The 26,962-nt window shown below is 35.6% G+C and overlaps 3 protein-coding genes across 9 annotated transcripts; all 3 read right to left on the minus strand.

Moving 5' to 3' along the window:
- Nucleotides 1-5,759, minus strand: LOC122289163. Of its 5 annotated transcripts, none has more exons than XR_006236128.1 (5): nucleotides 3,060-5,759; nucleotides 2,819-2,911; nucleotides 2,600-2,695; nucleotides 1,795-2,452; nucleotides 1-349 (listed from the first exon to the last, which is right to left on the minus strand). XR_006236128.1 is itself a non-coding variant. In XM_043096119.1 (5 exons), the coding sequence occupies exons 2-5, from the start codon at nucleotides 3,141-3,143 to the stop codon at nucleotides 2,114-2,116; spliced, it is 612 nt and encodes a 203-aa protein (XP_042952053.1). In that variant the 5' UTR covers nucleotides 3,144-3,970; nucleotides 5,579-5,759; the 3' UTR covers nucleotides 1-2,113. The 5 variants fall into 5 exon arrangements, 4 of the variants coding, with proteins under 4 accessions (XP_042952053.1, XP_042952052.1, XP_042952050.1 ...); XM_043096119.1 differs by having other exon boundaries at nucleotides 1-2,452; nucleotides 3,060-3,970; nucleotides 5,579-5,759; XM_043096118.1 differs by having other exon boundaries at nucleotides 1-2,452; nucleotides 3,060-3,568; nucleotides 3,760-5,759.
- A 1,947-nt stretch (nucleotides 5,760-7,706) lies between these two features.
- On the minus strand, nucleotides 7,707-10,431 carry LOC122289468. Of its 2 annotated transcripts, none has more exons than XM_043096474.1 (4): nucleotides 9,377-10,431; nucleotides 9,134-9,221; nucleotides 8,238-9,039; nucleotides 7,707-8,040 (listed from the first exon to the last, which is right to left on the minus strand). In XM_043096474.1, exons 1-3 carry the CDS (start codon nucleotides 10,429-10,431, stop codon nucleotides 8,359-8,361), a joined length of 1,824 nt encoding a protein of 607 aa, XP_042952408.1. In that variant the 3' UTR covers nucleotides 7,707-8,040; nucleotides 8,238-8,358. The 2 variants fall into 2 exon arrangements, with proteins under 2 accessions (XP_042952408.1, XP_042952407.1); XM_043096473.1 differs by having other exon boundaries at nucleotides 9,335-10,431.
- Nucleotides 10,432-17,556: 7,125 nt separating this feature from the next.
- LOC122290141 (DNA-directed RNA polymerase V subunit 7) lies at nucleotides 17,557-23,197 on the minus strand. Of its 2 annotated transcripts, XM_043097700.1 has the most exons (3): nucleotides 23,020-23,197; nucleotides 22,090-22,189; nucleotides 17,557-18,604 (listed from the first exon to the last, which is right to left on the minus strand). In XM_043097700.1, the coding sequence occupies exon 3, from the start codon at nucleotides 18,586-18,588 to the stop codon at nucleotides 18,061-18,063; it is 528 nt and encodes a 175-aa protein (XP_042953634.1). In that variant the 5' UTR covers nucleotides 18,589-18,604; nucleotides 22,090-22,189; nucleotides 23,020-23,197; the 3' UTR covers nucleotides 17,557-18,060. The 2 variants fall into 2 exon arrangements, with proteins under 2 accessions (XP_042953634.1, XP_042953633.1); XM_043097699.1 differs by lacking the exon at nucleotides 22,090-22,189.
- Between the last annotated feature and the right edge of the window lie 3,765 nt (nucleotides 23,198-26,962).

A 26,962-nucleotide genomic window follows, 5' to 3' on the forward strand; every position in this document is an offset into this window, starting at 1 on the left:
TAAACTAAAAATATATAACTGCTTTCATTTAGAGTTAATGTCATCTATATATTTATAGAAAGCTATTGAGTAGTACTTTCTTCCCTTGAGTACTCATGATAAGTCAACTAAAGTACCAATATATATACATATATAGAATGTACCTAAACAACATAAGCCAAGCAACTTCTTACAATGTTCTTCTGCACAAGCTTAGTGCTACACTATGGTAGACAACTATATATGTGGCAAACTACAAAAATTTCTTATAATGTTCTTGATGGAAGCATAGTGAGAATTTGCCAAAAATCTTGGATCTAATCTCTTCTCGAGCACCCATTAGCTTTGTGATTGCTAGAATAACACTTTTCTGCATAATGAGAAAATAGAGAGAGAGAGTGCAATAATAGCAGGATTGGTAAAGATGCCCAAAAATCCTGAAAACCATCACCATGAGCTATTAACATACCCAAAGACTTGCTTATATCATAGTTAGCGCATTAAATATACAAACCTGGCCAATTAAAACCAACACTTCAAGACACACCATCTCAACCCATACTCAATACAGTCATATATAACACCTCAATACAATTCAATTATAAACATAGTCTAGCTTACACATAATCATGCATTTTGAAATTACTTCCATCATCAAACATCCAAATAATCATATAAACTTCATATTACATTCAATATGCATAGAATCAAATCACCCAACTTTCACAAACACTTTACCCAATTTACAATCAATTTGGTAATACATACATATTCGCATTGCCATACAACACAAACACACATATTCCATAGCAAGCTCCTGATCCAACACTTTCAATATATAAAACCAGTCCATACCATTCATACACCAAGTCAAACACAATGACTAAACTTTATAAGTTTCATACACAAACCACACAACCAACACCTCCAACATAAACAAATCTGTCCAATTCGTGGACCACATACTTGGAATAATTATTCAAAACATAAACCATCACATTTAAGTAAGATCCAACTAATTCCTCAACTAAATCCATATATACATAAATAAACTCATTATCCATTTAAGTTAATACAAAACAACTAAAGTAACCACATGGATTCACAAATCTCAACTAACACAATAATTGTGCTTCTTCACAATTCCCCAACTTAAATAATCTCAACACCACACCAACTACATGCACATACTCAAAAGAAGGTCCAAATAAACTCCACATAGAACAATAACACAAATATCAAATTTCACAATCTTATACATCACCTCTAACTCCACTACAACTCCAACCACACCTCCTTCCAAGTCCAACACAATCAACAAAATCAAAATAGTCAATATCTATAAATACAAATCTGTCTATACTCAAACACAACACCAATAAGTTGTTTAACTAGGGAATGAAAGACTAGTAAACCAACATGTATTAAGTTGTTAGAAACTTAATATCCCATATACATGAATGTCACATTCTCACATTATTAAATAAACAACTAATTCAAAATATCTCTAGGTATAGGGAAAAAACAAAAAACAAAACAAAAATAAAGTCATACAAATGCAACTATTATAATCAAGAGCAAATGACTAATGGAAGTCTAAATCAATGCAACAATTATGATCAAGAGCAAATTTGCTCTAAATCTTCAACTTATGTTTTAATCAACAGCCAAAAGCACGTATATCTGGAAATAGTAGTTAGTACTCAAACTAGTATTCAATAATAAACATCCAGCAGTACATATATACTATTTTTTTATAATTAATCAGACCAAAATATTATATTTCCAATGAACTCATTAGATTTGCATATTTACCTTTTATGTTGAATGGCCCCACAACTTTCAAAAGGCATGTAGCTACATAAGCAGTATGCCAAATGTTGTCAACTTAGCTGTGCTCCATGGCTAGAACTATGACATTCAAAAACTGTCTATTGCAACCACATTTATCTGTCTTCACATTTCCAACCACAAAATTCTGCAATCCATCAATCACCTTTCAACCTTGAGATAAACTATCCATGACCAAAACAACGCCACCTACATATATAATATATCTACCCGACCACCAAAATATTGCCATCCCGTTGTCTCCCAAAATTCAAAAAACTCAAAAATTGACTTTTAACCAAAGTTAGACAGCAAATTGAGTCTCCCTTGGAGACCCTCCTTGTGATTGCTGCTGTGACCTTGAATTCATCATGAATCTATTAAACTCGTCTTGTTTTATCAAAAGTTCTTGAACATGTGCTTCTAGTGTTTCAAGTTTGTTCTTATAATACTGAGCATCCTCTGACAATGCACCTGCATTCTCACCACTTCCCATTGTTCTTGATGTTTCTAACATAGTCGTCCCACCCAAATCCTTGGCATATCCAGATGATTTGCCTAAAACCTCCCTGAAAACAATTGCTGCTGCCTCCTTAGTTCGAGCTTCGGGTTCCATGGAATTCAACTTCTCCACCATTTGTTTCTTTCACAATAATCAAAGATACAATTTTAATCACATCATTAATCATGCATCATTATACAAAACCATGGACACATTTAGGCTGACTCAATTAATTAGAGGAAAAAAAAGATAATGGTGAAAGGAGGCCGTTTGTTTCATGTTACTCACATAGAGATCTTCATTTACTTCTGTCACAAACTTTCCCTTCTTCCATGACCATCGGCTCTCTTTATAAAAATCAACCAGATTGGTAACACTTTCCCGCTACAACAACCAATAACAAAAACAACCATAGGACCAATTAATATATTTTTAAATATGTACCAACCCATGTAATTATTAGAATGTAATTTAATTAATTAATTGGAATGTGCGTAGAATTAATACCTTCTCTTCTATTAATCGAACGAAGGACTTCCTTCCTGCTGTATGGTTAGTACGTAGTTGTTCCCTATTCAACTTGTTTTTCAACGACAATGCCTGGTCCAAAATATCATTAATTGCACATGGTTAAACCAAAATGATAAAGTTTATTCCAATGACAACTACGTTATATAGTGAATTGCATTAATTATATTTAGTAAGGAATTGAAAACCAAAACTTCTAAATAAGAAAAATTGACTTTACCTTGAACTCTTTACTCCCCCATTTAATGCATAATTTTCTCCAAACCGCTTCATCCACCAAGTCAGTTCCTTTTGCTAATGCCATTTTATGACTTTCATAACTTTTGTATATTCTATGCAACTCATAGTGGAAAGAGTTAAATCTCCTCCGCAATTGGTCAGTAACCGCCTTTCGATGGTTTTTTTTATCCTATTGTAGGACAAAATCAGCCTAAACACAACATACATATATAGCGATTAGCCAAACTTTCTACATGAATAACACATTAAAACCTTGGACTGCATGATTAATTCATTCCTTACGCGGATGCGACTACACAACTCATCTTTTTCCACTTCAGGCACATCATTCCAACGTTCGTAACTCATGTCAGCATACTGTTTCACAATCCATGACACTCTTCCACTAAATATGCTTGCATTCTCGCATGATACTTTTGAGTCTCCATCCTTGATCATCACACTAATCGGTCCAAGCTTTCGCAACATGTCAAACTTGGCCCCCTTTACCTGTCCACGGCCCTTTTTCTTACTCGCAGATACTAAAACTCTCATTTAAAGAAAAAAAATCACATCAATACTATATATGATAGCCACAAACAAAAACTGGCCATGTAGCATGTTGGATATATAAGAAAAAAAAAATCTCAAATGTTTTGTAAATTTGGCCTCATGTAAAATTAAAAGACATGCCAATCTACCTGTACAATCCATCTGATCTGGAAACTCGGTTTCAAGGACCACATCTGGTGGTTGGGTAGAGTCATCCGACGAGGATGGGCTGTCATCTCTTAGTCTGGGTCCGTGTGTCATTGGTGGTGATTGCTCATCTTCTATAACCCCCCTATGCGCAAAGCCCCTAAAGCCTCCCCCTCATCCACGAACTCCTCTTCTACTTAGCACCATTGTGATCTATCAATCAAGTTTTCATATCAGTTAGATATGTTGCACAGATACAATCAGTTGAATGTATTTAAAAAGAATTAATAATTTCTGAGATAAACATTCTTATGCAGGAAACAACTTTTAATCAGCTTCTACCATTTTTGTTGAACTTATGCAATATTCCTAATTATGCTATATTGCTTGGTTGAAGAATACAACATATTTGGGCCAAAATATATTGCCATCATGTTGCGATAAAAGATGTTTGGAATTGTTTCTAAGTATTATTCTCAAGTATATGGAATTTAACTATATAAAGTTTCAGTTCACTTTAGTAGGACAGGGAAAGTTAAATGAGATGATAAGTGAGAAGCACTAACCACTCAAAAAGTTGCTGTCAAGATCATGTAAAAGAAGAAACACACACTACAAGAGCAGGGGACAAAAAGGAATCCAACTATTTATCTACTTCAACTAGAGATCTTGGTCAAAATGGGTAGCTAAAGAAGAATTCAGATCATACCCATATATTAGGCAAAAACCTTGTCCAAATCAAATTATAATGAATTTAAATTTAGTTCAACTTTTCATTTCCTAATATCACATTCAATCTACCAACAAATCATGTTTCCTTGCATGTATGAAATTAATAATCCAAATTTCTGCAAAACATGAATGCACGTCAAGTCTATGGAATTTAATATTTCTCAAGTCTGATAGAATTTGATGTAGTTTACACATTTTTCCTTTATCTATGAAAAATGATAGAAGTACAGCTTGTAGACATGACTACCATTAAAAAATATTTGTGTATTACAATATTTTTTGAATGTTGGTTGTCAAATGATGTGATTTAATTAAAATGAATACTAATATTTAAGTAACTACCTATACACAACTTTAGATCAAACAACAAACTCTATATATATAGCTCCTAATTGCACACAGAAAACATAATTATATCATAGCAAGGTTCTTCCGATATCTACCAAACTAAAATTTCTCCAAGCAATCAACGTTAAACTTGTACACTTCGCCATGCAATAAGGAAATAAATGTTCAAATTTAATTACATCCACCTTCACGGGAAACAAAAGTGCTCATTAGCCTACAATAAAAAAGCAGGGCCTGTACAGAGTTTTTATTTTTTAGCAAACCAACAATGTTTCTAATAAAGGAGAAGCAAATTAAACATTCATTTGTCAGTACCATGTTGATGTTCAGCTACCCATAAAAAAGAAAAAAAAAATCCAATATGATTAGCAGAACAAGAACACAAAACATATGCAAAATAGAAAGGGGAAAAAAAAAACATAAAAAAGAAAGTGCTAAGCTAAAATAATATTTTAGTGGGACATGATTGATATCAGATGATCCTAATACGTAGGTCCATGGCGATGTTTGGACCCAAACCTTCCTTAGATTGTACTAGCAAGGATGCACAATGGTATTTAAAGATAGACCACTTCTCATATAAGCCCTTTGTCCAGAAATCTACGACACAAAAAAAGCTAGGAAAAATCCCTCACATGCATCTAGTCGGCATGCAATAATTATCAGTAACTACTACTGAAATCCTATTAGACAGCGAAGGTTATATAATGTGAAAGAAACATAAACAAGCCCAGAAAATACTAATAGTTTTTGTTGCTGATCGTGAAGTCTGCCAACTGCGAGCACCACACATTGAACCTGAGGCTAGCTTGCTGAATCCTTCCTCGTTCCCAAATTTTTCTGCAGTCCAGAAATCCCTTTCTCGGTTTGGTAGCAAGCCAGAAGTCCTTTCATCAGTTTGGTAAAATGTCCCTGTAGTCCTTTTAGCCAAATGTTTTCCCTCCATGTAAAAATGGCTCTTCCCGCCTCACACGTGTATTACTTTTTTGGCAAATGGCGCGCAAAACTAATCGGCAAATGGTGGCAAATTTAGACCATTTATTATTCGGCAATATCATGATGACTTTATACGGTTGACGTAATGTGGGGCTCATTACTTGGCCCCATCTCTCTTGTATGTTAGCAGTACTTATGTAACTATATATGTATATATATATAACTTAGAACCTTCACATGGTGACTATATATATACATTAAATGCCATTTCATTTTATTAGATGGAAAATCTCAGACAAAATACGATATTGACTTATAAACTCTTCTACGTACAAAGTCATGCCTGTCAAGATTAACGTTTATTATAAGCCTTCCCGTATGAATTAGGTAGAGATTAATAATCTATGATTTGTTTGACTGGTTTTGGCCCATTACATATGAATATAATATATATATATAGCATTCAATTGAAAAAGGGAATGGGCAATAGTACTGGCTTGTTGTTACAAATTGGGACCAAATTAAGTATCATTAATTTATTTATAATGCATGTGTAAAAATTAAGTATAAAAATTCAACAATTCCTATTAGTTTTTGACACTTTTTAAAGATGATTATCAAAGGTCGGCCACCCTAACAATTTTTTGGAATAAGATTTAATAATTAATAGATTAGATAAATAAAGAAATCTAATATTGAATTTGTACAACTAACAAGTAGAACCTTTATTAAATTATAAGATTTTTAAAAATTATAAATAATTATCAATGCATATATTATTTGCTACATATATTATTAATACATAAACATTATATGATATCATATATATATATATATATATATATATATTTCATATACGGTTTCCACATACTAGTATATGAAACTATTAAATCTAATTGACTAATTATTTTACAAATTATAACCTATAACTATAAAGTATATTCAATATATAGATATAAGTAATTAGATTATATATTATATATTTGATTATAAAAGTATTATGCTTATATTATTAGCTAATACAAGTATATATATATATATATATATATATCTGTGTGTGTGTGTGTGGGCGTGTGTATACATAAGTATATGTAAATATTTATCAATATATAAATAAGTTTTAATTGAGTCGAGCTAACGAGTCGATTCGACCATAAACGCGAGCCTTAACGAACCTTAATCAAGTCCAGTCGAGTTTTGTTAAGTATTATTTACTAATCGAGCGGGTATTTATTTTCACGAGCGAGCTTGTTTTCCATGAGTCGATTTTGATTCGAGTTTAACCAGGCAAGTACTAAGCAGGCTATCAAACAAATTGATTTATTTACCGTCTTAGCTAGATACCTTTTGGCTAAAAATCAACTAGGTTGGTAATTTTTCTCACATCACCCTGATATCATATACTATATTTATAAGAACTTATTTTTTCAATTGTAAAAAAATTGCTTTTTTGCAATTGGGAGAAAACACTTTTTAAAAAATAAACCTTTTCTATAATTGAAAAATCTACACCTTAAGTTTTCCAGCATTCAATAGCTTGACACTTCTTGCTCGACACTTTTTGTTCTATAGTGTCACTAGCTAGTCATGTGTATTACTTCCAAGTGCCTATAGCTATACAGTAGTTTGAAATTCTTATTTAAAATTTTAAAATAATTTTAAACTTACTATTGTGCTATCAAAATAAATTATTATTTAGGATTTTAAACGTAGGAACAAAAATTCACCATGTCATTTCAAGCCCCTAGTTTTTATTGTTCTACTCCATGGGCCAATCTGTTACTTTAATTCCAACGGGTTTTGGGATATGATATTAAAGCACACTATAACAAGTTTATCTACAACCAAAATATAAAGCAAAAAAAAAAAAAAAAAGATGGACCTTATAAACAGTAGCTATCTTTCAACCACTGGCATATGGATTTTGTGTGAAAATACTGTAATGTTCTGTATAAACTGCAGCAATTTTCAATAATTCACAAAATAGATCTAGTGCAACAATATAAATATAGGCCTCTGAAATACTACTATTAGACCATATAAATTACAATATTCCATCACTCAATTATAAACCCTTCAATAAAAAAAACTACAGACCTTTAAAGAACAAGCTTTGGAAATATTGTAGTTAAAATACATAGTAAACACCTTGTAGCATCACACAAGGTCAACATTCAATATATCAAAAACTTCCATGGAATTGATTACATTCCCTCACAACCATCCATTCCATTGTTGTTTACTCCAACGTGGTGCAGACTGGCCATCTATAATCAATAAAAGAAAATGTTAGTGCTGAAAATATCTCATAACCACAATGTTATAAATTCAAACATCTAATAAGGGGCATATGCTCAAGTATGAATAATACAAGCTAAAATACTTGGTATATTTAAAGAGTGTGGTGTACAACGTGGATGTAATCAAACTGAGGCTATATTAAAAATAAAAAAGTGTACGATACCTTAAACATCCTCGGTCTCTGCATCAGTGTCTTCAAGTGGGTCTTCATGATCAGTGGAAGCAATGGACATGGTATCAGAGCTGTCATCTGTAGAATCCTCCAATATGTCATTGATAAATTCCTAGTCATCAAGAATGTCATTATTTCCTACGGTTAAGTTAGCAGCAGGAATAGTTTGTTGGAGAACATCTGGCCTTAGCCATGAGGACTGAAGGCCATTTTCATCGAACTCAACGTCTCTATAAATGTCAGAAGACTGCTCTTCTTGATATACATCATCATCGCTAGAATCATCGTCGTTGCCATTTAATTCCAATTGGGGAACATCATAGACATTCCTATATGTGATCTTCTGCACAACATGCCAAGACCCACCTAAGTTTGTGTCTTTAAGGTAAAAAACTTGTGATGCTTGGCATGCCAGTACAAAGGGATCATCCTTATACCAAGTTCGGGACATATTGACACTTGTAACATGCTCACTAACATGTATCCCTCGAATGGTATCACTAACATCAAACCAATCGCAACTAAACAACCAGACACGTCGCCATCCCATGTATCTCAACTCCACTATGTCATTGAGAACACCATAGAAATCTATCATAGCTGATTGGTGTTCACTTGTAACTAACACACCACTATTCTGTGTTCTGCGGTTCATTTCACGATGCTTTGTATGAAACCTTATACCGTTCATTATACAACCAGTATATGATGCCACCCAATGATCAGGACCACAAGCTATTGCATAAAGATCATCAGATACTTGGTCAGGGTCTCTAGCACGAAGTGCTTGAATCTAAAATATTAACCATGAGATGAAATGAAAATATGCCAATAAGTATGAATCAAATATTTCAAAAAAATTTCAGATAGATATAATAAAAGCTTACATGTTTTCTGAACCACGAAGGAAATTCACTTTCATGCCTCCTTTCAATGTTAGTTATGCTCTGGTCCTTTACAATGTTGTAGTGCTCCCTAGAGAAAAAATAATAAAATGATTTTGTTAAAAACCATTTAAGCACAATATTCCATATATGGAATATTCTATAAGACATAAGAAATTAAACAGTATGGTTGAAGGTTCGTACTCTAAGTATTGCTCAATTTCTGCACAATTATTGAGAACATACCATCTAGCAGTCTTAAATAGTTTCTTCTCTAGTTGTGTAGGAATTGAAATCCCCAATGGGCGCACTTTCTGTGAAAAAACTGACAATGAAGCTACTTCGGTTGTTTGAACACCGATATCAATGTTTCGATCCTCATTGATGAACCTAGTTGGTACATCATGCAGATACATCGAGGCAAATGTCAAGCATTCTACATGAATATATGCCTCTGCAATAGATCCTTCTGGGCAGGTCTTGTTTTTAACATACCGCTTAAATCTGCCCAAATACCTCTCGAATGGATACATCCACCTGTATTGAACTGGTCCTGCGAGCAACAACTCACGAGGCAAATGGACAGCTAGGTGGACCATTACGTCAAAGAAGTTTGGTGGAAATATTTGTTCCAACTTGCAAAGAATGAGGACAATGTCAGTCTCAAGACGCTTCACTATATCTTTCTTACACGTCCGTGCACATAATTCCCTAAAGAAAGTGCTAAGTTCCATCAATGCCAAACGTATATCATGTCTTAAGTACCCACCGATTGCTGCTGGTAGCAACCTTTGCATGAATATGTGAGCATCATGACTTTTCATACCAGATATTTTACAATCACTAACATTAACACACCTAGAAATATTAGATGCAAAACCATCAGGGAATTTAACTTCACTCAACCATGCACAAAACTTTTTCCGTTCATCACCATGTAACATGAAATAGGCATGAGGGATTACAACTCGATCCCCTTCTTCTTTCAAATGTAACTCTTTTCTTATACCCAGTTCGGCCAAGTCCCGTCGAGCATTGATATTATCTTTTGTTTTACCTTGAATATTCATCAATGTACCCAACACATTGTCAAAAATGTTCTTTTCAGTGTGCATCATATCGAGATTATGCCTAAGTTTCAAAGATGCCCAATATGGCAATTCAATGAAGATACTCTGTTTTGTCCAATTTAACTCCTCAGGTGTACGTTTTCTCTTTTTAGAACCTTTGCCAAAATGCACCTGAGCCAGGTTATTTAGTTGATGTATTATATCTTCTCCAGACAACTGTCTAGGTGGCATTCGATGATCTTCTTTGCCGTTAAAAATCGTCTTCTTTGTTCACCATGTGTGACCTGAAGGTAGGAAGCGACGATGACCCATGTAACAGTGCTTCCGACCATGTTGCAACCACATGCTATCTGTATCTAGGTTGCAACAAGGACATGCCAACTTTCCCTTAGTGCTCCATCCAGAAAGATTACCATATGCGGGAAAATCATTAATAGTCCATAATAAAGCTGCATGTAATCGGAATCGTTGGCCAACCATGGCATCATACGTATCGACCCCATTTTTCCACAAGTCAATTAGTTCGTCAACTAAAGGGCATAAGTAAACATCAATTTCATTTCCAGGTGATTTGGGGCCAGGAATCAGTGTAGACAACATGAAGAATAGGTCTTTCATACATAACCATGGAGGCAAGTTATATGGAACTAAAATCACTGGCCATATGCTGTATGGTTTACTCATATTATTGAATGGGTTGAATCCATCACTAGCAAGACCAAGTCTGATATTACGAGCATCTTCAGCAAACCAACGATACTCTCTATCAAATGTAGTCCACACCTCAGAGTCTGCAGGATGCCTCAAAGTATTTTCATCCCCCACTCTTTGTGATTGATGCCATCTCATAGATACTGCAGTTTTCTTGGACATAAATAATCTCTGCAACTTTGGCTTAAGTGGAAAATACCGCATAACCTTTTGGGGTACTGGTCTTTGCTTAGGTGTGGTAGACAACCACCTAGATGTCTTGCACTTAGGGCACTCTTGCTTGTTGGAATGTTCTTTCCCATATAATATGCAATTATTTGGACATGCATGTATTTTTATATATCTAAATCCAAGGCCTCTCTCCAATTACCATGCCTCCTCGAAAGAGTCTGGCAAGAATGATTTGGGAAAAGCAGTTTTCAATAGTTTAAGCAACATGTCGAAAGACTTTATACTCCACCCACCAATTGTTTTTTTGTGGAGCAACTTAACAATAAATGATAGTTTAGAAAATGTTGTGCAGCCATCATAAAGTGGACGACGAACATCTTCTAACAGTTTCTCAAAACTGGTTGGTTCAGGTTCAACAGAGGAGGGATCCACTGTATGTGTAGCCATGTCTTCATCAATACCAACAGTAGTAGCAGCATGAATGTCACCTAACATATCATCTATGTCATCAATGTAAGAATCATCAACATTATCATTATCATCTTCATCATCACTATTGATGTTCAGGGGTTCTGGCTCCCCATGAAATATCCAATAAGTGTAATTTTGATCTATCCCAGTAATAAATAGATGTCGTTCGACCTCACTCATAGGTATGAACAAATTGTTACGACATCTACGACATGGACACTTGACACGATTCTTTCCATGAGCATGAGCTCGAGCCATTGTTAGAAACTGTCTAACCCCTTCTGCATATTCCCTTGACCTAAACCTATCGGTGACATTCATCCAACTTTTGTCCATCTGTAAAAAATGAGACATGATTAGAAATTGAAATGTCATCTAATATTAACTTGTAAATAAAATCCAACACACTAATTCCAACTCTGTACTATGTTTCTTCACTCACCTTCTAGTTCTTGATCATTAAAGAGGCTTAGACAATTGGAAAGTTTAGTCTGATACTTCTCGCAAGAGTTTGGTTCTAATGGAAGTTTCTTACACAATCTGGGTATCGCAGGTCTACTCCAAAAAGCAATGAGAGATTTTGACTGCACCGAGAGTAAGAATATTACATAAAAAAAAAAATAAAGAACATATGTTGATGCAGTATTACTAACTCCACTTAAAGTATTAAAGAAGGTTACACTTTAGCCTTAAATTATGCACCTCTAATGCAAGTGATTTAGAAAGCTAGTTTCAGCCTAGATCATGTACATGAGTTAGCTTTTGCAAACTCAAACTTTAAAATTAAATGTTTCAGTCTTGCTCATGTTGGATGTGCAGCACCATCTATTAAGTTAAATCTTGTGTTTGTGAATTTAAAGTTAAATTTTTAGCTTCATATTCTAGCCAAATAGGTCAAATATGTTTTATTAACAAACACCATGTGTACTATCTTTTCTCTAATAATAGTCTATGCCAAACAGGATGTAAGGATGTGGTACATTGGAATTTGGTACCAAATATCAAGCTTCATCAAGTAGATAAGTAGCATCAATATGGGGTGAGATTGAAGAATGAAGTTTGGATAGCAGTTTGTAAAAACAATTTTATAGCATTTCCCATGAACTCTCAGACTATATTGTTGAAGTTGGAAAATGAACACAATTTTCTTGTGGAACAATGGACATGATCTATTACTCTGACCTTGGTTCATTATGTTAATGTTGTCAATATATAGAAAGTGTATAAGTTCTCCATCAAATTTACTATATGACTAGAACTTTATCAATACACTGTGCCCCTGGATGACATGTATAATAAAGATTAAGAAATCATTAACTGGCATAATAACCAAGTACTTAATAATAACATTGGAGATTGAATAAAATACATATCTAAAAGTCTCATTATGTAAGAATTACTAAAAATAAACAGGTTTTGTGATTGAGAATCAAAGCATACTTTTAGTTCCCAAGTCATATAAATTGAATAAATTAAAAAACATAATGAGATGGGAAAAGTTGAATACTTAGAGCCCAACTCGTACTTTTATAATGCTATGGGAGATGCTAATATAGTATGTGTATATACATATACACATGTATTGACTATTAACAACAATAGTAATAGGTTGAAGAAAGGACAATAAAATCTTCCATTACAGCCAACCAAATTAATGTAAACTCTTATTTGGCATAGAACAATAAAGGTGAACAACTCATATGGGCAGATCTTACAATAGATAACAGCCCATATCCTAATTGTAGATGGACTAGCTTAGCCAGTATAACATTCATGATTTTGTTGAAGATAGACAAACAAAATTCCTCAATTTGCACAAATAAACTCTGGAATAGATCAATAGGATAGATTATTTCTGACATGAATATAAATTTGGATGCTAGGAAATCAGTTTCAAACCCAAAAAATAATGATAGCTAAGTGTAAAATAAAAACTTAAATAAGAATAAAACTGGTAGCCCAACTGCTTGTAATCTACTTATTAAAAAAGAAAAACTAAATGCATCCAACTAACTTCATCATTAATTCTCCAACTTGCAGAGTAGATTGAGCATGCATGGTGAAAGCAATGCATAAACTCATGCTTAAATCATAATAGCATGCTCTGTTTTACTGAACCAAAAATGGGAAAAGCAAACACATGATGTAATCACAAAGTTTTGATAAAGTTAGGGAAATCAATTCTAGCAATGAAACCAAAATAGAAGAGAACTGAAATCGATTGCATGGGCCTACCTATAATCATTTCAATGTATTTGTGATTAACAATCCTCTGAACCATTGATGAGGACATGCCATGTTTGTGATCAATCTTCTCAAAATAAAATCAACAATGGAGTGATTTGGGGAAAATATTGGAATGAGATGAAGAGATAGAATAAATCGATTAAAATGACTTCACTAGAAATTGGGAGGATAGATGCTCGTTTGGTTTAGCAGATTTGAGGAAAGAAAAAATCTGGGCAAAAATTTTGAGGGATTCGTTGCCAACGAGGGGAAAAAAAGGGTGTTTAATTGCCAACGCTGCTAACTTTTTGTGTGAAATAAACAATGATGCAAAAGGATCAAATATATATGGCTGCAAACGAAAAAGTCAAAACGGTTCGTTTTCCTGATCTAACTTTTTGTGATGGGAATTTGCGACAACTTTCTATTAGATGCAAAAAAATATCTTGGACGCAAAAGAATATGTTTTAACGTCAATATCGATATGGACATAAATGATCTGGTCAAAAACATCCAATAATCCTATTGCGTCGATAGAAATGGTTGCAAAAAAAAATGTAGTGTTGCAAAATCTTCATACTGGTTTGTTTTTCTGAAAATCAATTTTAGCGATGGAAACTTGCGACCAGCATAAGGTAGACGCAAAAATTAAATTTTAGCGTCGATTTCTATGGTGACGGAAAATTATTGGTCGCAAAAACTTAATATTCTTGTAGTGACAATAGCCATTCTTTCTTTATTAATTTTTTGACCCAAAGCTAATTCATACTTCTCCAACAAGTCTTGAATCTAAATAGTAGTCTAAATATCAACTTTGCAAAAGGTAAGACTATCATCCACAAAGAGCAAATGATTTACCATGAGAGCTCCTCTACAAACTTTAACCCCAAAAATTGAACCTCTCCTGTTAGCATCTTTTAGCAAAGCAATAAGTCCCTCAGTACAAAGCAGAAAAAGGTAAAGGGATAAAGGATCCCTTTGCCTAATGTCCCTAGTAGGTATAACAAGTCCTTGAGCCTCCCCATTGATCGGAATGGAGAAAGAAATAGATCTAACACAATTCATGACCAGATTAACAAAAATATGAGCAACCCTAATTTAAGCATAATTTTCTCCAAGAAAATCTATTACACCCTATCGTAAGCTTTGCTCATATCCAATTTAAGAGACATATACCCCCTTTTCCCCTATTTTATATCCCTTAAATAATTAACAAGCTCATAAACAACTAATACATTATCCGTAATTAACCTTCCCCCCACAAAGGCACATTGAGAATCAGACACAAATATAGGCGAAAAACTTTTCAATCTATTAGCAATAACCATATAAGCCATCTTATAAAACACATTACAAAGACTTATAGGGCAAAAGTCAGACACCCTATCACAATTCTTCTTCTTTTGAATCAAGCTTATTAAAGTATGGTTGAAAGCACTTGGAAGAGTACCAGACTTAAGAATTTGCAACATAGCCTGAATCACCGAACCCCCAACAATATGCCAATACTTTTGAGAAAAAAAGTGGTGGCATACCATCCCAGAGCTTTTGATGGGTGCATTTGTTGTAGGGTCACCTTCACCTCCTCAATAGTATATGGCTTTGTAAGGTGAGCATTCATCTCCCCCGTGACTTTGCCATCCACACACTCCAAAACTGCATTGTGACCCTCTTGATGAGATGTGGTAAAAAGTTGATGGAAATAATCAAGAATAAGATCATTTTTTTGTACCCTTCAAGCCATACACCACTTTCATTTTGTAAGCCCCTAATCATATTTCTCCTCCTCAAGTTAGAAGCTTGAGTATGAAAGAAGCATGTATTTTGATCCCCTTCATGTTGCCACTGAACACACGACTGCTGTCTCCAAGAGGTGGCATACCATCCCAAAGCTTTTGATGGGCGCATTTGTTGTAGGGTCACCTTCACCTCCTCAGTAGTATATGGCTTTGTAAGGTGAGCATTCATCTCCCCCGTGACTTTGCCATCCACACACTCCAAAACTGCATTGTGACCCTCTTGATGAGATGTGGTAAAAAGTTGATGGAAATAATCAAGAATAAGATCATTTTGTTGTACCCCTTCAAGCCATACACCACTTTCATTTTGTAAGCCCCTAATCATATTTCTCCTCCTCGAGTTAGAAGCTTGAGTATGAAATAAGCATGTATTTTGATCCCCTTCATGTTGCCACTGAACACACGATTGCTGTCTCCAAGAGGCAACTCAAGAACACATTAGTTTTGAGGTAAATATTTTGTTAATAAAATTGTGCACAAGAAGATGAGATAGGAATACCTTTTAGAGATTCATTCATCTCTGTTGCATGGGGCTTGTGGTTAGGGTTTAGGAAATCTTACAAAATATGAAGTGTTAGGTTGCTAGCCTTTAATAAGATTAAGGAAGAAGAAAAGAAAATTTCAAAAGAAGTACTTTTCAGATGGATAGAATGTTATGAACTCCCTTGTATGGAATGGTAGAATATAGAAATGCAATGGATGTAATAAGTGAATGCTGTGTTGAATGAATGAATGGAATGGATGTTATTGTGTTTCTGTTGTAATGTGAATGAAGTTACAATAATGTAAAAGGAACCCACGGATTGTAAATAATTGCTACAAAAATGGAAATGAATCACGCAGGGAAGGTGTTTGATAGAAATTCTCATCGAGTCATACATAATGATAAGGAAGACTTTGAGGGCTTCCAACCTCCATACACGGATCGAATCTTCACAAAAGTTCCAGAATACCTTTCCCCTTCCCGCTCCCTCTCTCGTAGTCTCCTATGGAATAACAAACCCATCCACTCACATACTAACACGTAAACATGGAAATAACTAACAATTGACAGTAAGGAAAATGCCAGAATACAAGCAAATAACGTAAACTTCTTTAAACAAAACAGTGCGCTCTATGTGGACTAAACAATGCATTGCATCCCATTTTTTCTTCAGTTGCAAACGGTGTGTATCTAGTTTCCTTTACTTACTACTTCCATCAGTTCGCAGAACCCTCCCTTCGAACATATCTTCTTCCTCACGACAGCAGGTCTCCCTCTCGTAACCCTCCATTCTTCATCTTCATAAATGTCATAACAATCTCTCCCCCTAACAGAACCTTGCTCATAAGGTGTGGGTACAACTCTTGCATCCTCTTCAACACCTCCCAACTGTTGTCTTCAGCTAGTCCCCCAACCTATTTGATCAATACTTCAGTAACGGCTTGGTGGCCCTGCTTCCTTGCTCGGCGATCCACGATGGCCTTGAGTTCAGATTGTATTTCTCCTTGAGTGTTGACTGGTGGCAAGTATGGCAGTGCACAAATCTGAGTATGTGCAATAGTCGGGAAGTCAATAGCCAACCACGACAGAATTTTGCTGTAAGTGCATTTTGCAGAGGATCTAAACTCATAACGCAGAATCTGAGTCTCTAGATAGACGCATAAAAACCACAACTGGCTTACATTGCTTAGTCTGCTACAGCTTTAGCCTTTATTTAGTGTCAAGGAATATCCACACCAGTGAGCTGAATCTTGTGTTCAGTCCCAAGAGCAACATCACAAGTTTTAGCCCAAGGCACGTCTGTAACATTCTTTCCCAACAACGAGGAAATAAAATCCATTAGGCAAACAAAGCTCAATGGAGAAGAATCATCGCACAGATATGAAATAAAAGGGAGAAATCACACAAGAATTTGAAAGAAAAAGTAGGGAAAAAAAAAAACAAAAACAAAAACAAAAACAAAAACTGACGAAAAAGACAATCATTCCGAGACAGTTAGGGAACTAATCGCCACAGAACTAAATGGAAAAAGGTCGATTACATAAATCAAAACATCACGACTAAAAAATGTGGGACTTTACTGCTTAAGCCTACAAGTTCACAACGTCATGAATCAAGAAAGTCTCTCAAAACTGAATGCAAGCTGTCTGTAACATTCTTGTTGTAGGTTCCATGAGCTGTTGCAATTCCAAAGTTTACCATCGAGACACAAGTCTAAAATCCTGAACAACAGAGGTGTTCTGGAAACTGAAGTAATATTCCAGCAAACTTCACAGAGGATGCACCCTTGATTAATTTGCACAAGTGGACACCTGCTAACGGAAAAAGTTGCAACTAACTACCAACAATATGTCAAAATGCCAACTACTTTGTTACAAGAACTCAAAGAAGTTAATTGGAGAAGAAATAGTAGTATCCAAGCAGCATGAGTATCAACAAGGCTTATAAACATATTTGATCCCAGATGAAAAGGTAAAGGCAAAGGCAGTATCATCAACACTACGAAACTGGTCCCAGATAATGTCCCTCCAAACTGACCAATGCTTGAAATTCCCTTTCCGCCTCCAGCCATTTTGTTCCAATAACAATGAAACGAACCACGATGTCTTTTTCAATCCTCGAAACCTTGTCATTGAACACTGGATTCTCCCCAGGCATATAGCTGTAACCTGGCATTTTCAGATGAGAGAGATATATGTTTTCCACCGGTCCACACCTCAAGAAGACCCCATGCTTCAGCACCTTATGGACAACCCCTTCTAAAATCTCTCCTCTGTAAAGCTTGAAGGTGATTCCACTAAAAACAACTGGAAACATTACATCTCCGGTTTGCTGTCTAACTCTCCCCTCTCCTATGCTCTCCAGAGTTGTGACTGCAAGATAATATCCAAGATCCTTAGTGGCCTTTCTAGCAGCAAAGTCCTCCAACAGGCGAATAATAATTGACCGTTGGAGCAGCAATCCTTTCGCATCCAAGTTTTCGGCAGGGATTATGACATTCCAAGGCAACTGTACTTTGAGAAACATTTTGGTTATCTTCCACCTACCATAAACCAAAAGAAAAAAGATATAAATCTTGATAATGCTAGCTACATTTTTCAAAATTTCATAAAGACTTCCTCATCTTCTGAGATGTCCGTCATTTGTATGGAAGTAACAGTTGAGAGGATGAAACATATGATCAGCTGAAATAAATCATCATATTCCAAATTCTGGCCAAATATACTAAACACAACAGAATTATAAAGAAAGAAACAATAGTAATAAGGAACTTCTGCAAATAGTTGTGGAACTCATGCCTTATTTGACCATTTCTCCAGCACGTCAACTGATATCAATCACCATCTTTTAGATTTCTGAGCATTAAATAAAACAAAAGAATAGCCACATACTTGTGCTGTACCACGCATTCTCCAATCAATATCTAAACTAACAGGAAAACTTTCATAATCTGGTCGAAAAGACTGAGCATAACATCTCATAACTCTAATATAAAATTGAAAAATATTGCATTTTAACATTATAAAACCTCCATAAATTATTCATGGATTATTCAGAATTGCAGAAAATAAGTTAGCAAGGGAAGGTTCCGGTTCAATCCATTAAGACACCAAAAAAAAAGAGGATTGGTACCAATATGTAATCTAACACATTGAGCTCTGTATTCTATAAACACCCTGGGCCAAAACATTTTTTTGGATAAGTCACTCTTATGGAAAGGCTGAAAATTTATTTACAAGTGAACCTACATAAAAGTAGTAAACGTTGCCAAAAGCATCCAGACCCCTTAAACTTTGAAGATCAAGAAGAAATTTCTGCACACAGCATGTTAGCTGATGTTAATCAACATTGCTTATATATATATATATATCTGTGGGTGTCCGGGCCAGCTTGCGCGTACCTCAACTAAACCGATGAGGCTCTAAAGTTAACGGCAAAAATAAACCTCCAATGGCCCTAAGGGGATTCGAACTAGTGATCATTGGGGAGCAAACCTAAGGCCTGACCAACTAAGCTACCCCTCAATTAATCAACATTGTTTAAATTTCTAAGCACCAAATAAAACAACATACTGGTTCTGGACCACGAAACCTGTATATACATCAGCTTAAATATGTCAACATGACAGCAATTAGGGTTGTAGTTGAGTTGAGTTTGAGAGAGTGATGGCTGGTCAAGCTTAACTCGGTTATATGAAACCAAATTTGAGCTTAACTAAAACTTTTTAGGCTATTCGAGCTCGACTCATTTGAGCTCAGCTCGAGACTCAATTAAAATTTGGGCCGAGTGCTAAAGACTCGAGTTGTTTATCATTTTTTACATTCATTGATCTTAAGAAGTAAAAAAGTAGCATCAGGTTAAAAAACCTCAAATAACACAATTTTTATTAATTATTCAAAAATATGCAATCAATTATGAAAATAAAAAATACAGTTTTTTCTTATGTATAAAGAGGACCATCCAGTATTCACTCTCATAATTTACTAGCCTATACCCTGCACTATGTGCGGGTTTATATTTTCTTAATATATCATTAATTTTCAATCTCTATACTTACTAAACTCAATTTATGTTTTTCTCAATTTTATAAAAATTGCAACAAAAAAAATTATCTGATCAAAAAAATTTACATGTATACTTTGGCTCTTGCCTATTCTTATGATCAATAAATTTGTTTACGGATAAAAAGATATTATCCAATCGTTAATATTATAATGTGTCGAATACTTAGTTATAAAATTCATTGATCCATTTTCAAAATCCTTAAAATTGATGAACTTTTGCCAAGTCTAGACTTTTACTGTCATTTGAAAGCTATCTGATTGCATCACAAGTTCAAATTTTGTGTGCAAAATAGTTGCAAAATCTACTAAATATATATAAATGAAGTTATTTATGGCAAGAAAAAATATGCATCTCAAGAAATACAGATAATCAAAATCAAGAAATGATGACCTCCACCTTGAATTATTGAAGTCAGATCATAGGTAATGTTTATCTTGCAAGAACTATAATATATCCTACACTTCTGAAATTGACTTAAAAGAAGCAAAGAACCCCAAACTCAAAGTGAATTAAATTTTTTGTAAAAAGCTTCCAATATTTTCTATAGCACTGAGTGTTTTTTAGTTGTATTATTTTTCTCCTATGCATGAGATTAAAGAAGAATGAAAATCAAGTATAGTCTAAAAAAAATATAGAATATGTGCCAAAAAAAGAGCATGCAGTAATGAGCAACGAAACATAGCATCCAATAATAAAAGCATCCATACTTATAAAGAAAAAACATCCAACAATAAAAGCAGAACTCATTACCTGTAACTTAGAATCAAGTTCAAGAAAATTGTGCACATGGGTTTATTAAAACCAAGATATATGCAATCATTTTGGAAGACGCAAAACTGAGACATTTCATCAAACAGGTTGTGCTCATATGGAAAATAAAGGCCTAAAGATTGCTAATGTTCATGCACTCTCTTCTTAGCAACAACCAACGTGGAAACTCAACCATTGGTTTATATGCATATTATTCATATAACTCTTAAAAGTGTGGACCATCCATCCTATGCAACCCTTATAACCATCAGTGGGAAAGACTGAGCTTAACATCTCAATACTCATCGAAGAAGCTCGCATTTAAACGCAAAATACATTCAGAAAACCCCAGAGCACAAAACTACATTAATAAAAGAAAAATACCTTTTTCTTTCTCATGGATTATTCAGAATTGCAGAAAATAAACCCAGCGATGGAAAGTTCTGGTTCAATCCATTAAGATGAAAAAAATGGATTGGTACAAGCATGTAATCTAACACATTGGGCTCTGTATTCTGTAGACGCTCTTGTTCTAAACATATGGAAAGGCAGAAAAACTGTTTCATTGTTTACAAGAGAGACTAAATAAAAGTAGTGAACTTTACCACTGTTTCAAAAGGATTTTTTTTATAGGCCTTTATATTTATTATTGTTTACATAATGAATATCTTTATATCCATTTTTTTAACTTTTTATTGCCCATTAAAAATTTTTATAAAACAAAAATAAATAATAATAGACATCAATACACAATATACTACATATTACATTGTTTACATCACAATGCAAAACATCAATTTTACAATGAACAAATCTATGAGTTTCTCATCACAATGATTTATATCCATGAGTACAACCATCTTCAAATTCCCTCCGCTGTTGATCTCAGACAATTTCAATAACACTAGAATTTTGAACACTTCACAATGCATTATACCAGATTCACTTCACTTTTACCTTTTGGTGAATTAAGTGTGCAAACAGCAATTTTTTTTCCCCTTCAGTTGCAACTTTCAACCATTGCTTAGTTATTTAATTTATCCACAAAAGACCAACATTCATTCCAACAATAGAGAAGTTAGCAAAGATAACATATGTTTGAGAAACTATACTGCATCAAAGGGATTTTGAGAATTTATGATACAGTGTTGGGGGAAAACAGGGCATCCATCACAGTTGCTAATGTTGCAGATAAAGATTCATGTTTCTCACCCTCAAATTTACTCCTCAAAGCAACCAATGCTAAGGAAAACAGGGGACAGTTCAGTCATCACCTTATCCAATAAAGTAGAACTGCAGGACTCCAACAAATCTGTGGAAAAACATCAGCATGCAAGGCAGGTTTCATTTAATGATTCTGTTAAATCAATGGAGTATTCAACATATCTAGACATGCCAAAGTCAAATGAAGAGATGTCGGATGGAAAGAAAAAGTATGCTTTGAGGAGTAAATTTGAGGGTGAGAAATATGAATCTTCATCTGCAACATTAGCAATTGTGATGGATGGCCATTCAAGCAGTCCAGCTGGGGAATGCATTAAGAAAAGCATAGATACACATGAAGGAAACAGGACTGAAATTTCTCATGGAGACGAGCTGCTGCATTCAAGAACTTCCAAAGTGATTCTTCCTAGTGATTCTGCTGCATCTTGTAGCTGCTCTCCTCTTTGTCTTCATGTTGCTTGTTTATTTCTTACAAATTTCTGCTAGGATTTACTAAGCTTAAAATTTTTATGTTCGAAAGGGGAAAAAGGCTAGGAATTTATACATTAAACTGAAGATATTATTGACCATCATTAAGTATTTGTTTGTTTTTAAGACCAGAAGCAGCTGTCACTAGATTTTGCATAACTATGAACAAGTTTCTAAAGTAGAAGACTATATAGTGAAAAAAAAAAAAACCAAAAACCAAAAAAGAATGTCGGATCTAAGGATAAAAGCAACGCAAACAAAACCCAAAAAAAAAAAAAATGCTAAAATTCAAGAATGCATGCACTAGATATAGAACTATAGGGACCGACTATTTAACTAATGGGGGGGGGGGGGGTGTGGAGAAATTGCAGGCTCATGAAATCTGATAAAACCCAACTACTAGGGAGGAAGAAGGATAGGAATCATGGGATACGGGGCAGGAAAACTTGCCTGAGTTGACCCGGTGTCTCTGAGCTGGTATGCCTTTCAATACCCCCAAACTTCCCTCTTCTGTTCTTGAATACTCAGGAATCAACAATGCTAGGAATGTGTCTTTGTATGATCTGAACAGAGGAGCCGAGGAGTTAGGTCTGAATTAAACTGAAGTGAAGAAGAAGAATAGCAGTGGTCGAGTACAAGTCAGGAATAAAGAAGGAAGCGGAACGGGGTCGTTTTGGGGTCCAAGTGTAACGCAGCAGAAGCACCCAGATGAGTGGAGTGCACCGTTTAATTGAAGTCATTAAGGGCAAATTTGGGGGTAGAGAATTCTCCATCAAATTTAAAATTATTATCTTATTATTATAATTTTTTTAAATTTTCACACAAAATATAATAAATAATTCAACTTTTTTAAATCTTAATTTAACTTTTTCAAATTTTAAAACAATTATAATACTAAAAAATAATATTTTAAACTTTTATCTCAAATTCAAAATTCTCATATCTAACCCCCAAACCTATCCTTAAACAAGCCATTTTACCAATTTGATAGATAGATGCAGTATTTGTATTTCTATTGTTATTTCCTATTAGGAGTGTAACAGGTCCGGTCTGGTCCGATCCGACTTTTTAAAAAAATTTAGGACCAATATATACTGATTTTATATTTTTCAAAACTGATTACTCACCGGTTATCCTCCTAAACCAGTACTCCAATTTTACTAATTTCTTGCCCGGTTCGATCCCGTTTTTTGATTTTAATGTACTATATTATATAATATATAATATATTATATAATATATAATATAATATATTTTAGTATATAATACTATAATGATAATATATAGTGATATAGTATTAGTATAACTATTAATATGCACTATATAATATTAGTATAACTATTAATACAATAAACAAAATAATATAAAATTTTAAAATTTAATATATTATATATAAAAATTATATACAATACAAAAATTAAAATATATATAAACCGGTTTGATTTAAGAAAAAAAAATCATAATTGAATCGATTTTGAACAGTTTTTAAAAAAATAAAATCGGTATTGGACCGAATCAAACTTAGGACCAGACCGATTTTACACCCCTATTTCCTGTCATTTCTGTTATTGGAGTGCCACGTTTGTACCTGTTAGAGAATTAGTTATGCAAGGACTGAAGGAATATAGTGGGGAGAGACGATAAGTATGTTATGAAAAATCTTATAAGCTTTTTGGCATGAACAATGGAGGCTAGGGTTCCTCGAAAATCCCTTATCTCTTTTTAATAAAATTTCTGTAACATTTAATTTTGTTAACGTCATATTTCATACACCTTAAGTCAGGTTCTGGGGGCTCGGGCCTTCGTTATTGAGCTTGCACAATACCAAGAGGTGTTTGAAGAGGGAGACCTGGGGCCGGGAGCTTCTGATGCCAAAGTCAGTAAGAGTTATAGAATGTTGGCTAATAAATTTTTAGAGAGATATTGGGAGAGTTAAAGAGGTTTCCCCATACCTAAGGTGGCTATTTATAATGTGCCTGAAGGAAGAAAGAGGGGGGCACCAATCCTCCCTATTTTCGTGGGACCCTTACCCTTTTCATGATTCCTTACTCAATCTTATTAATGCAAAGTGTCTCAGCAGCGCCATTAATGTGGTGCATGGCTCAGGTGGAACCATCATTAATCCAATCACGTCTCAACTAACCCTACTCTAAACTACCTCTCTTGTCCGTCCATTTTCAGGGGTAGGAGGATCAATGGCCCATTTTTTCTTGATTCAATTATGTCGAGTTCAACCCCCAATGGGGGGTGGGTTGTGTCACATTTGGGTGGCCTGTCACATCCATTGCCTTTCCAGCTGTATACTCATAAATGGGTATCTACCGTCGAACTCGGGTTATCATGGGCCTGTGCTTAGGTCCTTGGTAATCGAGGGGCCTTATTATAAAAAGGGGGAAAATCCCCTCACAATTACCCTGCAAATTTTTATCAGATGAATCCAATATGAATTCTTCCTCTCCTTCTGCGGACTCAAGAATGGGTCCTTGTAGCTTACCCTCAACCATTTCCAAGCGACTCTTCAATGCCTCGTGCCGCGTGGGGGTGGGGAGGGGGGGATGTCCTTCTCTGTATCATTCTCATGATGCACCTTGGTCAATCTCAAACCCCTTCTGGCACTACCTTCGTCACGCACTACGTCGATCTTGATAATCATGAAGTTTCAAATGGTCATGTGCCGCAAGTAGCATTACTTTTACCTCGAGATTCCAACCATTTTCTTGGCCTATATAAGGCTCCTCTCTCCTTAGGGCGGGAATACTTTAGTCTTTTCAATCCCTTAGGCCTATAAATCGTTCCCTGCTTCTTCTAGATCTCTTCCCGTTTACTGTTTCCATGTTGTACCCTGTCACCTTCCCAACTAATTAATGGCTCCCAAGAAACTTCCCAGCCCTCCAGCTGGTTCTTCAATCCCCTTCAATGGGAAGATAGGGCTCCTGTGGATTTCGTAGGCTTCTGGTGGTGCTCGGCAGTGACTTCTAAGGAATTGGAGTCACTAAGGAAACCTTTCCACATTTCTTCTGGTGTTGTGCTCAAGGTGCCCCCTTCAACTAAAGGGGTAGTAGATTCAGAGGGCTTCGCCTCCAAGGTGCCAGTGTTTCCTACCATGTTCTTTAAAGGTCTTAAGGTGCCCTTTTATAGTCCGGTGCACAAGGTGTTGGATCGCCTCGAATTGGCACCTGCTCAACTGATTCCCAAGGCATGGAGGATCCTAGTGGCATGCTACATTCTCTGGCGTTGAGCCCTATAGGAGGTTGAGGCAGACTACCTAGATCTTATGGTGCGTGAATTTCTCTTGACTCACGAGCCTTGAGGATTGCGATGATCTCTCTATAACTTCAAGCCCTTTCTTCCATTGATTAAACTGGAGGTGGGTTGTAGCCAAGCAAGGGACTAGGTTGTGAGTTTTTCTTTCTATTTGGCAGGGGGTGGGAATTCCCTGTGGGCCAAGTGGTTCGACATCTCTTCCCTATTCGATCCATTTGGGGCATGTTGGGCAACGATGAAAGCCTTTGCCGCAAGACGACCCCAGAAGAATCTCTTTGAATCAAAGTGGTCTGGGCCTGGGCAAATGCCCACCCAAATGAAATTTTATCAGAGGCTTTGCTGGCTGAGGATAATCTTTGTCAGTACTTAGCTCCTCCTACCAATCTGTGCTCTGATGTGGGTTTTCAGCTGTGGGAGGTTAGTTCCCTAGTGAGCGTCCCGACCCTCAAGTCCACCGATCAAGGGGAAGGGGAAGAAACCTAGGGTGATGTCCCCCACTAAGGTTGACTCTAACGATTTCCCAATTACCCCGGGAGAGCCCTTCATGATAACACTTGTTACCCAGCCTTGGCCATCCATCTCGATGGGACCAAGCGTTATTGCGGTCTTACCCCACCCCGTGCTGGCGGATCTGGTGGTGGAAGAGGTTGTCCTTCCAATCCCACCACGTCCTTTGCTTCTGCTAACGACGAGACGATGGGGGATGGGGCTGGCTTAGAAGAGGTTATCGATGTGGTTCCGACAAACTCCCGGCTGGCGGTCCCAAAGAGTCATGAGGGGCACCTCTGCAGGACCAAGTTGAGGTGATTCTTTTATCTAAAGCTTCCTACACCCTATATTGGCTTCCTTTGCCAGGTTATTAATTTAATATTACATAGTAAGGTTTAGAAACCTTGGCAGCAATCATCATGGATGGTCGGGAGGAGATGGTGAGTGAGCATAGGGCACTTTGCTTGCTGGCCCAGACGGCCTTGGACTGTGCTGCGGCGAAAAGGAAGAATAAGGAAGAGGCCAAGGCCACACTAGCCTACCTATCGGAGCCAGCCCAGGTCATTGCTCTTTGTCTAGAATTGTTGACAGCTTCTGATGTAGGGATAATTTAGAGAGATCCTTGGACGACCCCCGCAAGG

This window comes from Carya illinoinensis, chromosome 12 (assembly GCF_018687715.1).
Source record: "Carya illinoinensis cultivar Pawnee chromosome 12, C.illinoinensisPawnee_v1, whole genome shotgun sequence".
Classification (NCBI taxonomy): domain Eukaryota; kingdom Viridiplantae; phylum Streptophyta; class Magnoliopsida; order Fagales; family Juglandaceae; genus Carya; species Carya illinoinensis.